Raw genomic sequence first — 14,849 nt, 5'->3', positions numbered from 1 at the left:
ATACCTTGCATGTGGTTGTCTCTTAAGTGTCTCAATCCAGAGAACACCACTTTTTGTTTTATTAGAGTGGCTTTTTGAAGGGTCCAAACCAGCGGTCTTGTAGAATGTCCCAAATTGTGGATTTGTCTAGTTATTTCCTCATTGTGTGATTTATCCTGCTTCTCTATCCCTTGTACATCTTATAAACAGGAAGATAAGTTTCGGTGAGAGACTTTATTAGATTTTAGTTAAACATTTTCAGAAAAAAATAAATCATGTATGATGATGCGTGCTTCGAATTACATTTCAGTAAGTCAGTCACAAAAGGACAAATATTGTATGAGACCACTATCATAAGAACTCAAGAAAAGACACATTCTTTGATGGTTTTGAGGGTAGGGAGGGAGGAGGAGGGGAAATCACTAACTAGGTAGCAGACAAGGGTCAACTTCAGGGAAGGGAAGGACGACACATAATACAGGGAAAGTTAGCACAACTGGACCAGAGTAAAAGCAAATAAGTTTCCTAGGCACATCCAAACACTTCAAGGGACAGAGGAGCTAAGGCTGGGGCCTGGGGACCATAGTTTCGGGGGACATCTAGATCAACTGGCATAACATAGTTTATAAAGAAAATGTTCTACATTCCACTTTGGTGAGTAGCATCTGGGGTCTTAAAAGCTTTCGAGCAGCCATCTAAGATACATCTATTGGTCCCATTCCACTTGGAGCAAAGGAGAATGAAGAAAACCAAAGACACAAAGAAAATACTAAAGGACCAAATGAACCAGAGACTTCATCAGCCCGCGACCAGAACTAGATGGTGCCTGGCTACCACCACCGACTGCCCTAACAGGGAACACAACAGAGTCCAGGACAGAGCAGGAGAAAGATGTAGAACAGAATTCAAATTCACATAAAAAGACCAGGCTTAATGGTCTGATGGAGACTGGAGGAATCCCCGAAATTATGGCCCCTGGACGCTCTGTTAACCTAGAACTGAAACCATCCACGAAGCCCACTCTTCATAGACAGGACTACAAAACAAAAAATAATACATGTGGGGAACATGCTCCTTAGATGAAAAAAAAAAAGATGAAAAAAATTACATTTCATCATGAGCCACATAATGCCAGGTTGTCCCACTAGTGGTTAAACCCATTTGGCTGCCAGATCTATTATAAAGGTTTATCTTTCTTTTGCAATTGGTACGATGTTTTGACATAGTACAAATATTTTCTAAAAATTCTTCACTTAATAGGCTTTACCATCTATTGATTTTTTTGCCCGATTTAATTAAGGGTTGCAAAATGGTGACTTTTCTATCATTCCATGCATATTTCAAAGATGTCATTTTTCAATAATTTTATAAAGAGCTTTCCTTTTTTTCATCATTACAGATGTGTGTATGTGTGTGTGGTATGGTGGTGTTTTTTATTTAATATAATCAATCAGTCATTATCCTTGTTGATATTTAAAAATTGTCGTAAGTTTGGCTAGTGGGAATGCTTATTCCTGTGCCCTCTGATAGCCCACTATCTATGAGTGTTATCTTTTTTTTTAAAGATATTCCAGACATCCCTTACACTTGCTACAAACATGGAATCAGCCTTTTCTCCAAGGAGCCCTGGTTTCTTCTAGTGGGTAATATTATTTAAAAACCAAAATCTGGGTACTAAGCATGCTCACTGCTATTATGTAACCATATATGTTTTTATCTAGAATATCATGCAGATAGCTCTGTACAATGTTAAACACTTAGGTCTGTTTAACAGCTTCATTTTCCTTCTAAATATAATTAAATGTATAAAATCATATTTCTGATGAGGTAAGATGTCAATTAAGAAATATACTATGCTGATTTCTTGAGTTTGCTTTAATTCTAAAACCTTTCCCAGACAAAAGGTTCTAGCTAATTGTATTAGAACAATTTTTTAAATGATAACCAGTTATCAAAGTCACATAAAAAATTGGAAGAAGTAGGCCCAGGAGGAAATGAATCTTAAAAGCATGGAAAATGTTTGGATAACCAATTTAGAATGAAAAGGATGTTTAATAATAACATAATCATATAATCCTTTCAGAATCAACTTGACAATGGGTGTTTCTATTTCTTTACAAAAAAGAATTGCTAAAAGATTTGCAACAGAAACAAACAAAAAAACTTTGCATATGAAACTCCTAAAAGCAATTACAGCATCTGGGCCTCAGCTCAGTTTGAGGATTTAAGTACAATTATCATTTTTTTTTTTATCATAGAGGCAGGTATAATCAGAGATTCGTATAAAGGAAACCATTTACTGTAGGCCTATTATTAAGATTAAAATGAGTGGGGAAAAATACCTCAAAGATCAAAATATAGCTAATTACAGCAATTTTGTCTAAACAGTTTACAAAACAAATAGTACTCTTGAGCCTTGAAGCTGGAAATGAATCTTCAGTTATCACAGAATACTAGAGCTGAATACCTACATTCTAGTGTTGACTCAGCTTGGCTACTTCATTGGTAAAATGAAAGACTATAATTTGATTAACCTAAAATCTCTCTTGGCTCTAACAAGTGGTTATCAGGTGTATAGTATGAGATTCCGTCAAATGTATACCTTCTGCAACAGACAGCAAAGTATTTGCATGACAGTCTCTCCATTTGCTTCAGTTTCCTCCACTTTCTGTAGTACTATAGGACTCTAGTAATACAGAATCATATAAAATGAAGAAATAATATAGGAGTAGAAAAGGAAAAGAGTATTTGGAAAAATTTTAATTTTCAAAAGTAAACTGAAATTAATTTCAATTAATAAAACTGCATTTTATAGTAATCAAGGACATGTGAAAAATATACATATATTCCAATACTATGTGTGAATACAAATATATAATGTGTATATGTGTGTATATTATGTGTATGTTTATATACATATAACTTGTTGATGGGGCAGCTCATAAGAAGTGAACTTGACTGTTTTCACACGAAAGAAGTTAAAGAATTTTTTTTATATTTAGTTTTTCTTTATGAAAAGAAGCCTTTCCTGTATCTGCCTGCCATTTTATAGAATAAGGTCTTATACTTATTTACATTATTTACATTATTTACAGTAACACAATGACTTTTTTAAAAAGAAAACATATAGATGCTTACTCATAGAAAGGGAATACAGTCTAATGAGAGTAACAAAATTTATATTCAACTATTCTTCATGCTTTTTTAAAAAATGTTAGGCCTTTTACATTTTCCTGGCTATGAATTTTAAAATTTTGTTTATAGGTTTTTAGAAATCTTGGGTATTTAATGGTTCTCCTAGAATTTGACTAATCCATGCTTTTCATATATTCATTGAACAATTCTACCATTACTTAGTGCTAACTAGCATATTTCCTAGCAAAGTTCTCACGAACTTTGGACATGTTATCAGGGGGACCAGTCCCTGGCGAATGACTCCATGCTTGGTAGAGGGTCAGTGAAAAAGAGGAAGACCCTCAACAAGATGCAGTAACACAGTAGCTGCAACAATGGGCTCAAACATAGCAACAATTGTGAGGATGGTACAAGACTGGGCACTGTTTACTTCTGTTGTATGTAGGGTTGCTATGAGTCAGAACCAACTTGACAGCACCTAAAAACAAGTGTATTTCCTGTAGGAGAAATAAAAAGATTTAATTTATTAGGAATTTGTGCCCTATTTATTATTCCCCTGATTATTCTCCCATGATAAGTCTTGGACTCTTTGAGAAATTAAATCTCATAGGGCTTATCTCCTTTAAGAAAATTCTGATAATGAGTAAGGGACGAGCTGTAGATGAAAGGTTTCTCGTATTCCTTCCATTTACAGAGTTTTTCTTTATTGTGAACTTTTTTGTGTCTACAAAGGTTTGATCTGTAACTGTAGGCTTTCCCACATTCCATACATTTATAGAGTTTCTCTCCAGTATGGATTCTCTCATGTTCGGTTAGGAATGAATACTGGCTGAAAGCTTTTCCACACTGACTACACTGATACGGTTTCTCTCCAGTATGAATTCTCTGATGCCTATAAAGGTTGGATTTGCAACCAAAGGATTTCCCACATTCTTCACATGTATACAGTTTTTCCCCAGTATGAATTTTCCGATGTTCATTAAAGGATGAATACTGATTGAAGGTTTTCCCACACTCATTACATTGATAGGGTTTCTGTCCAGTATGAATTCTCTGATGTTCAATAAGGGTTGAGATGCGTGTGAAGGTTCTCCCACATTCCGTGCATTTACACAGCTGTTCTCCAGTATGGAGTCTCTGATGTTCAGCCAGAGATGTAAACTGGCTGTAACCTTTCCCACATTCACTACACTTATAGGGTTTCTCACCTGTGTGGATTCTTTGATGTCTATGGAGTTTTGCTCTGCAATTAAAGGCCTTCTCACATTCCCCACACTTATAGAGTTTCTCTCCAGTATGAATTCTCTGATGTACAGTGAGGGTTGAACATTGGCTAAAGGCTTTACCACATTCATTACATTGATAGGGTTTCTCTCCAGTATGTACTCTCAGATGTTTGATAAGGGTTGAACTGCTGCTAAATGCTTTCTCACATTCATTACATTTGTACGGTTTCTCTCCAGTATGAATTCTCTGATGGGCAAGAAGGGATGATCTGTGGCTGAAGGCTTTCCCACACTCATTACATTTGTAGGGTTTCTCACCAGTATGAATTCCCTGATGTTCAATAAAATGAAGATTATGGTTAAAATTCTTGCCATATTCATTATAAATATGAGGGTTTTCTCCTGGATAAATTTGGAAGCATTTCATTAGATCAAAATCTTGTTTAAAATCTTTCCCAAAAGTATAATATATACTAGGTATCCTTTCTATAGGAACACTCTGTTGTCTCACAAGAATTGTATTTATAAATAAGCTTTTCCCCAGGTCAAGACTTGTATGGTTTCCATCTTCACTGATGGTTTTCTTGTATGAGGCTACCATTTGCCTAAGAGGTTTCTTCTGTTGCTCCTGTTCTAGCCTGGTCTCAAAATCTAAAGTTTCTCCAAATTTGATGTTCCAGTGACCATACTTAATGGCTTTTTTCATTATTATTCCCTGAGATGTTTCTTCTGTAAAAATGTCCTGTCTTGAAGGCAATATTTCTATTTTAGGCCAAGTCTTCAAACCTGAAATGAATCAGAAGAATTAATGCCTACTTTTGTGGAAGAAACAAACAGATCCATTAATGGGACAATAAAATTAGCAACAATACATATAAAAGAGGTTTATATCATCTGATCTCAAATATGGACTTGAATCTGGGTAAAAATGTGATGGAATAACGGAAGGAAAGGTAAATAGGTTAAGTGAATGGTATGGGAGAATGCGCTGGACAAATTAACACTGAAAACGAAGAGAAGTTAGACATAGAATAGGTTGAGCAGAAGGTACAACGATACAGAAAAATGTCAGACATTAAGATCAAGTTGAAAAGCTAGTCTGGGAATACTATGTGATACTTCATAGTATTTATCATTTACTACTTCTCACTCTGAGTATAATGGACAATAAAGTAGAAGACTTGTTTTTACTTTGTCCTTTCTTCCTACTGACAGCTAAAATGTTGCATTTTTCCCATGTTCTCTCTGAAATCCCATGTACAATAATTTTTAAATATTTGCAATTTTTTTGTGATTTTTTATGTGATTAGGAGTTTGTACCATAGTCTGTGAAAAGGTTAACAATCTTAAAAAGAAGACATTCAGATTTTAAAAATTACAACAGTTTTGAAGCAAAACTGTTTTGATAATATTTGATCTCAGTTTAAGATGCTGATGATAAAGAAAACTATGGAGTAAATCAGCCCTGTGCAACAATCTATCCCTTGTGATTGAAGGAATTACAATTCTTTCATACTACCCTGCCACCACTTTCCCCCTTTCTATTTGATCATGAGGAAAAACAGACATGTTCATTCTTCTAATAAGCTGCAACCAGAGGTTGAATTCTCTTTGTAGGAACCTTTAGAGAATAATGAAATTCTGCAAGAGATCTGAAGTCAACATGTCCTGAAGCTCTGAAATATGTACAAGCTCTAAGCTAAGCTCTGATTCTAAGTGAAAAGATTTGGCTTGAGCTGATTCTAAGGAACTCTGGGTTAAAAGCTGGCTTTCATTAATCAATCCATGACTGAAAATTGATTAAAATTAGAGAACTGTAATTAGATGATTGCAGCAGTGGTACTTTGTAACATATGGGGTCACCATGAGTTGGAATCAACACAATGGCAACAGGTTTAGGTTTTTGTTTACTTAAATAAACTATACAATCAGATAATTTATGTTAATAAAATTACTGCTTAATCCACCCAGTCTTATTAATATGTTTTATTGAAATTAAATAATTGAGAATAATTAAATAATTGCCAATGGGAAGCCTAGCAGTTTGGATTTTCACAGATCAACCAAGGTACCTTTTCTCTTTTATTTCACTTTGCCAAAATATGACCTTCCTTGCCCATCCAGAAATTTACCCTACTATTCTGATCTCGTTTTGCTACAGAAACTTCTCAATTATTTGTTTTTTTTAAATTGACTACCTCTTTCTCAGAATTTTCAAAACATATTTATATTATTTGTTCCATCACTTATCCTATATATAAGGCTTGTCAAAATAATTCAAGTATTTTTCTCAAGTAGAGCAGTGGACAAGTCATCATCATTTGGTAACTCCTTATTATGCACAAGTATACAATCAGAACATCTTAAATTAAAAAAAAAATAATGTATGAATGAGCAGGGTAAGTTGGAAAAATTATTAGGAAAAGCAGGTGACCTAAAAAATGAATAGAAAACAGATTCTTTCCTCTCATGCCTGACACCTGAGATTCAATCAAATATTGACTAATTGGCAATAAGGATATGAAATAAATAACCAACCCAACAGTAATAGTCCATTTCTCCATTATATGAGAAGCCTAGATTGTGCAATTCAGGTTTTATGTTCAAAGAATGAAGATAATAATATCAGCTGTATTAGTAAGTAATTATGAGGTAGTTTGGACAACAAAGATGGAGTTGATTTCCATAGAAAAATAAAAGAGGATCTTGTGGGTTAAAAAGATAACCTAATCAAAGTCATCTGTGAAGAAAGGTAAAACTATTAGTGGAGGTTTATTTATTTATTAAATTCAACAAATATTTACTAAATGTAATATATGAGATACTGGAGGCATAGAATTCAAACACCTGGTCTCTCCCCTCAATGTGCTCAATCTAATGAGAAAAATAAATAATGAAAAAATAACTAATTCATTATGATACTGTTATTGATGCGTTTAAGGTATGTATACAGTGCTACATGAGCACAAATGATGAAAAAATTAACAATTGGGAAATGGGAAAGGTAAGGGAAACCTACAAATAAGGGGTGGCATTTTAGGAAGGCAGATGGATCTTGGAGGATAAGCAGGAGTTTTCCAGTACATAAGATGGAGGAGGGAAGCTGGAAGAATAACATCAAAATGTTAATAAGTATGAAGGTATGGCCAGAACATGGAGTTGTAATGGAAGTGGCCATTGACAAGGCTGAAAAGGAATACAGGACAGGCAATGAAGTGGGTTTAATGTCACATTAAGGAGTCCTACTTCTCCCCATGGATAAGGGTGAAACATCTGGATTTCAAAAAGGTCACTCTGCTGGCTGCAATGGAAGGTAGGTGAGGAAAACAAGGTTCAGAGGGGTTAAGTAACGTTCCCACAGGTCATAAGGCTTGTAAGTGGTGGTAGATAAATTGAAATTGGGAATGTCTAAATTCAACCCGTGCTTTTAAATGCTAAATGTACTGTCTAGAACCTCTTTATAAGACAAAACTGTATTTTAATAAAGATGAAAATAATCTGTAGAGAGAATGAGGGAAAAGAGATGCCAGTGAAGGAAAGGATCAGCAATTAAAGATCAAACGACAAAGATACAAGCAAAATATTGGCATGACATTGGTGTCTAGGTTTCTGTCACTGCATTTCAGCTTTCTAGCTCTGTAATCAAAGTATTTTAAAATCTCTGGTTCTATGTTTCTTCAAATATAAAAAGAGGTATCTATATTTGATAATTTTAAAATGTTGCCCCAACTCTAACAATCCACAGGTTATGATAAAGACCAATTAGACTAGACTAGAAGAAGGGTCAATAAACTATGGGTTTGCAGGTCAAATCTGGCTGCCACCTGTTTCTGTAAAGCTTTATTAGAATTCTACCATATCCATTTTTTAAAAAATACTGTCTCTGGCTCCTTTTACACTACAATGGTAGAATTTAGTAGTAGTTACGATAGAGATGATACAGTCTACGAAGTAAAAATATTTAATTCTGGCCCATTATAGAGAAAGTTTGCTGACCCATGGGAACGAGGAAGGTACCAGTTGTTATTTTCTTAAGAGCTGGTTGAATAAAACAGTGGGAGATAATAGCCCAGTCTCTAAAAAGATAAAATAAAATGTGTGTTACAAAGTCAGAGACAAGTAAAGTTAAAGATAATACTCTGAAGTATGTGTTTGGTAAAAGAAAAAAAAAATTATAAAGAATTAAAAATATGGCAGGGAAAGGTGCAACATATTTAAAATCTTTCAGATACGAACATCTGTGAATGCAGATGAATAGGAAACCATGAAGATCAAGAGGCTAAAGATGCTAAAAGAGAAACTGCAAAAAATGGGAAAGGATAATCATCGAGTAGAGTTAGAGGGAGAAAAAAGGACACCTTTGCCTCTTACCTGAAAGAATGGTATATGAAGAAAGCTGTCAAGACAAGAACCTTCTTGATACAACCAAGGAGGCATCTGTTGGGGGCCCTGAACATTTCAATAGAGCTCAGAATTTCCAAGAAAGCTTCCAATCTATTGCCTTCTCATGACCTTCTCATCTACAGAGACTCCCTTGTGCTATTTCCTAGTCACTCACTTACCTAGACCGGTGCCTTGGGAGATTTCTCTTTCTACTATGCAGGGATCTTCTCCTTGCAGCAACTGGCAGGTCACCTCTGGCATTGAAAATGGAATCCCTGCTCATGAGGAAAAAATGGAGTTTGAAAGAATGGCATAAAAAGCAATCCCAGCACTCATATACCAGAACCTATGGAAGGAAGCTCTAGGCAGGCAGGGTAGGCAGCACAAGCACTTCTGAGGGGTTCTAGGTAGACCAGGAGGTAGGTCTCAGTTCAGAAAGAATATAGGGCCCTGGCTATGAATGCCTGTAAGATGGGATACCTATATGTGTCTCAGACTCTACACTGGGGGAGGGATTGGGAAAGAGGATGGGGAAAAGAATAGCATCAAGGACATCTCTACAAAAATGTACACTTTCAACCCTACAAAGTTTCAACCTTTCCCAGGGGCAGAGTAGAACAGAAACCTCCAGACTCTGAACCCCAAAGATGGAGATAAGGTGCTTCTATAACAGATTCTTCATTACAGACAAACCTCGTTACCTAATGAGATTAGGAAGCGGAAAATATAAAAATCATCAACTTCTATACATTACATATTATGAACTCAAGTTACAAGGAAAATTTGACTGAAGTGCAGCCATATTAGGAAAATCAACTCTCCCTCTGAATTTGACGGACCAAGCAATCAAAAAGGTAGAGAGAGAGGACATGCTCTTCCCAACATTTTCTACCTGGCTGGCACATCAAGGAGGTTCCTGGCCAGTGTCCCCTGAGTGCAACCACCTCGCTGACCAACACCCAGACCATTAGAATGCACAATGCCCACTTCCCATTGCTCTGTCACTCACCTTGACGGGTGCCTTGAGGAACTCCTTTGTCCACCATCCAGGGGTCTTCCCCTTGCTGTAACTGGGAAATGACCTTTGGTTTGGAAAACGGAATTCCTATTCATGAATAAGAAAAAGAAACTGAATGCAGATTGCAGACATGAGCGGCCATCCTGCCCTCAGATCAGCCCCGGAATCTCCAGTGCAGAGGAATAGACCAAGGAGGCAGAGAGGTGTGTTCTGAGAGGGGCTTAAAACTGGGCACCTGGGGGATGGTCAGGAGATGCCCCTGGAAACAAAGTTAGGGCTCTGGCTGTGCACCCCTCTATGCTGGAGACCCCTGGGGGGCCCAGGGGACAGAACTAGAGGAGCAGGAGACAGGAAAAGCACAGTAAAAATGCTCACCATCAACTCTACCAAGCTGAGACCCACCCCAGCAGCTGAGTCCACCTGCAGATGAGCCTAGCCCAAGCCCATTCTCCTTGGAGAGGGTGTTAGGATGTTCCCACGGCAGATTCTGCCTCACAAGGAAAGCTCCTTACCCAGTGAGACCAGGTTGCTGTAGTTCTCCAGCATCACCTCCCGGTATAGGGCTCTCTGAGCAGGGTCCAGCTGTCCCCACTCCTCCTGGCTGAAGAGCACAGCTACATCCCTAAACGTCACTGACTCCTGTAACAAAAAAACCCATTCCTATTCATTAAGGGTTATCTTCTTCAAAGGTCAAGGAGAGACGTAGTAAGAAGGTGACATCAGGATGTGCTGCAAGCAATTCTGAAAATGTCTCAGGATTCTAAGTATTTCAAATCAACAATTTGTGTGTGTATGTGTGTGTGTGTTTTGACACCCATCAAATATTTACTGAGTACCTACTGGGAGCAAAGACACACACCATGCATTGTGGGGATAGGAAAAAAGGCAAAGTCCCTGCTAACGGGGAATTTAAATCCCAGCCTGGGATTTTTCAAAGTGACCAAGTATATACGTTTACCTCTGCCCCTTTCACTCAAAATCCAAATTAAATGAAAGGAAAAAAAAAAAAGGGAATACATTTAGAGAAATGCTGGAATACTAAAGAAAAATACAATTGGCTGAATATAAAGGAATTTTTGAGATATACAGCAAATAATAAAATAACACTAGTTAATATTTATCAACTACTTATATATTAGGGACTATAATAGAGACTTTGCACGGATCAGCTTATTTAAGTCTCATAACAATCCCATGAGGAAGATACTATTATCAAACCATTTTGCAATGAAGAAACAATTTTAGAAAAGTTAAGTAACCTTATGAAGGTAATACTAACAGAAAGTGGTGGAACTAGGATCTGAATTCAGATAGACTTCTAAGATATACCATCGGATGGATTTCTATTGATTATGAAAATTAAAAAACCAAAGATCTCGAAAGACTATACAGGAGCAAGAGGGAATCTGTTGAAAAGTTAAGTTCTTCCAACAGAACCCTAGTAAAACCCCAAAATGTGAGAGAGCATGGGCTGGACAGATGGATGACAACTGTGGTATAAAAGAGCTGAAGAGAGTAAAAACTGATGCAGTGTTTTTTGGTGAGTATTTTATTCAGAATCTATCAATACATAAGAGCTGCATCAATCTGAACTTGCAATTCTACTTCTGGGACTCTACTACAGAAATAATTACAGAAGTGGTAGGGATGTTTGCTCAAGGATGTTTACTGCAACATTACTTGTATGTTAGTGATTGTAGGAGGCTGAATAATGAACCCCAAGTCTGTCCCCATCCTAATCCCCAGAATCTGCAAATGTTACCTTATATGGCAAACGGGACACTGAAGATGTGTTCAAATTAAGGATCTGAAGATCGGGAGATTATCCTGGATTATTATTCAGGTGGGCCAGATGTAATCGCAATGGTCCTTATAAGGGGGACATGGGAGGAGTGGAAACCCTGGTGGCACAGTGGTTAAGTGCTACGGCTGCTAACCAAAGGGTCAGCAGTTCAAATCTGCCAGATGCTCCTTGAAAACTCTATGGGGCAGTTCTACTCTGTCCTATAGGGTCACTATAAGTGGTGGGTTTTTTATGGGAGGAGTCAGAGTCAGGACACAGGGAGGTGATGTGATACCAGAAGCAGGGAGTGAAGTAATAAGCTTTGAAGATGGAGGAAGGCGCCACAAGCAAAGAAATACAGGTGGCTACTTGAAGCTGAAAAAAGCAAGGAAACAGATTCTCCCCTCAGAGCCTCCAGAAGGAACCAGCTCTGCCGACACCTTGATTTTAGGCCTGACCTCCAGGACTGGTAAAAGAATGAATCTGTGTTGTTTTAAGCCACTAAATTTGTGGTAATTTGTTACAATGGTAATAGGAAAATAATATAATGGTGGAAATCTAAAGACAACCTACATTATATAACAATAAGAGAAAGGATAAATTATGGTACATCCATTCCATGAAATGTAATACAGCTATTAAACAGAATGAGGTAGATTTGTATGTCCTGACACTGGAGTTTGACCAGGATATACTGTAGATACATATGAAAAAGCAAGCTGCAAAACAATCTACATTTGTTGAAAAATTCTCTATCTGTACCTACAAATATATCTGGAAGAACAGACAATAAGCTATTAGCCCTTATTATTCTTTGGTATTTGTGGAAATGGGCACTTTATACATTTCATTAGGCTTACATTTTTTTTTATAGTGTGCGTTATTTTTAAAAAATAATTTGAGTCCATTTTAAAATTTAGAGTCCAGTTTAAAATTTAAGACTTTTTAGCTATACCTCTGCATTTTTACTGGTGGCTCTATGAATTATAAATTCTTAGCTATTTATAATCTACTTAGAGGTAATCGTACACCACCTCATATAGAATTCAAGAACCTTGCAAGTATATAGGACTACCACCCGCCTTGGAGCACTCCCCCATGTATTATTAAAAAAAAAAAAAAAAGAAAAACAACAACAACCAAAAAAAAAAACATCATTACAAAACACTCGTCAGTGAACCTAGGCAAGCTCATGAAATAATAAGAAATAAATTTAAAAAAGAATCCTAGAACTATATTCCTGAAAGACATCTTGTTAATCATCTAGTCCAGTTGTTCTCAGGAAAGGAGGGTATCATCCCACCCCAACCTGAACCCACCCCACCCAGATGAGTTTGGAAATGTGTGAGGATGTTTTTGCTTGTCACAATGACGAGGGCATGTGATACCGGCATTTAAGGGAAGGGGTCAGGGTTGCTAATTATCCTGAAATGCACAAGACAGTCCTGACAATGAAAGATTGCCCTAACCAAAACGCTGACAGTGTCCCCATTTAGAAACATGGATAGTCCAAGCTATATTTTACAGATGCAAGATGAGAAGCTGGGCTTCAGCAGGTGGTTTTACAAGAAGTGTATCTATCAAGTTTCTCAGGTTTCAAACAACAGAAAATGACCTTGGCTCATTTACAAAGAAAAGGGATCTATTAGAAAGGTACTGGGTAGCTCCTGGTTCACAGAACTAGGCTTGGAAAAGGAACAGAAACAAGGGAGGTCAGGCAATATCTGGACCACAGTCACCATCACACTGGAAAACTAGACTGGTAAGAACACTGTCACTACTGCCTTGGAAAAGTAAATGGCACAGCTTTACCATCGTCGCTGTTGGCACTAGACAAACACTGCTTTTGCAACATCATTCCTCTTTCTTCCTCTAGAAACTCAATGTCTGCTGCCACCAACCACCAGAGTGCACTCTACATTGTTCTTGATTCTTTGCATTCCTAGGTCCTGATTCAAAGTCTGGGGTGTGTACAACTGATCGGCCAAGCTTACTGACATGTCTGTACCTTAACTGTATAGGAGTTTGGGAACTCAAATATCTGGTGGTTTTAGCTTCTAGCATGTGAGATGAGCTCTTTTTTGGAATCGCCATTTTTTCCTAGTAAGACTCAAAAAAAGAAGAATTCCCCAAACACAGGAATGTGGTTTAGTCATTAAGCAGTCACAAAATATCTGCTGTATGGTAACTCCATATTTACTTAATTTCTACGTGTGGGTTGTGGCTTCTTTGAGAAGAACTATGTGGCTCTGCTGAGACTAGAACTGGTAATCTGGGTGTTTGGAGCCATACCCAGCCAAGGGCTCAGGGATCCTGCCTCAGCCTAGCCCTCACTGTATGTAGGCTTAGGGAACATCTCCTCCATAACTTAGAGATCACAGGAAAAAGAGCTTACAGAGAAGCTTTCGAACCACGTCAAATATGTCTGAATTGCAAGAATGTTGGGTATGATAAGAAAGTGCATGCAACAGAAGCCAACTGACAGAACTTTTTTTTTTTTAATTAATTTTTATTAAGCTTCAAGTGAACATTTACCATTCCAATCAGTCTGTCACATGTAGGTTTACATACATCTTACTCCCTTCTCCCACTTGCTCTCCCCCTATTGAGTCAGCCCTTTCAGTCTCTCGTTTCGTGCCAATTTTGCCATCTTCCCTCTCTCTCTATCTTCCCATCCCCCCTCCAGTCAAGAGTTGCCAACACACTCTCCAGTGTCCACCTGATTTAATTAGCTCTCTCTTCATCAGCATCTCTCTCCCCTCCACTGACCAGTCCTTTTCATGCCTGATGAGTTGTCTTCGGGGATGGTTCCTGTCCTGTGCCATCAGAAGTTCTGGGGAGCATTGTCTCTGGGATTCCTCTAGTTGCAGTCATACCATTAGGTATGGTCTTTTTATGAGAATTTGGGGTCTGTATCCCATTGGTCTCCTGCTCCCTCTGGAGTTGTCTGTTGTGTTCCCTGAAAGGGCAGACATCGATTGTGGCCAGGCACCAACTAGTTCTTCTGGTCTCAGGATACTGTAGGTCTCTGGTTCATGTGGCCCTTTCTGTCTCTTGGGTTCTTAGTTGTCATGTGACCTTGGTGTTCTTCCTTTGCCTTTGCTCCAGGTGGGTTGAGACCAATTGATGTATCTTAGATGGCCGCTTGTTGGCATTTAGGACCCCAGACGCCACATTTCAAAGTGGGATGCAGAATGTTTTCATAACAGAATTGTTTTGCCCATTGACTTAGAAGTCCCCTCAAACCAAGTTCCCCAGACCCCAGGCCCTGCTCCGCTGACCTTTGAAGCTTTCATTTTATCCCGGAAACCTCTTTGCTTTTAGT

The 14,849-nt window shown here is 37.8% G+C and overlaps 1 protein-coding gene across 1 annotated transcript in view; it reads right to left on the bottom strand.

The window, feature by feature from the left end:
- Window positions 1–85: 85 nt before the first annotated feature.
- Window positions 86–14,849, bottom strand: part of ZNF354C (zinc finger protein 354C) — a 40,728-nt gene continuing 25,964 nt past the window's right edge. Inside the window, exons 3-6 of the mRNA XM_049874522.1 lie at window positions 10,254–10,380; window positions 9,733–9,828; window positions 8,903–8,998; window positions 86–5,126 (exon numbers count right to left, since the gene is read on the bottom strand). Coding sequence (XP_049730479.1) covers window positions 3,712–5,126; window positions 8,903–8,998; window positions 9,733–9,828; window positions 10,254–10,380 — 1,734 coding nt within the window. The 3' untranslated portion in view covers window positions 86–3,711. The remainder of the gene's footprint in view (window positions 5,127–8,902; window positions 8,999–9,732; window positions 9,829–10,253; window positions 10,381–14,849) is intronic.

Source organism: Elephas maximus, chromosome 2 (assembly GCF_024166365.1).
Source record: "Elephas maximus indicus isolate mEleMax1 chromosome 2, mEleMax1 primary haplotype, whole genome shotgun sequence".
NCBI classification, from domain to species: domain Eukaryota; kingdom Metazoa; phylum Chordata; class Mammalia; order Proboscidea; family Elephantidae; genus Elephas; species Elephas maximus.
Note: the sequence above shows the minus strand (reverse complement) of the source record. Positions and strands in the feature narration are given on the sequence as shown.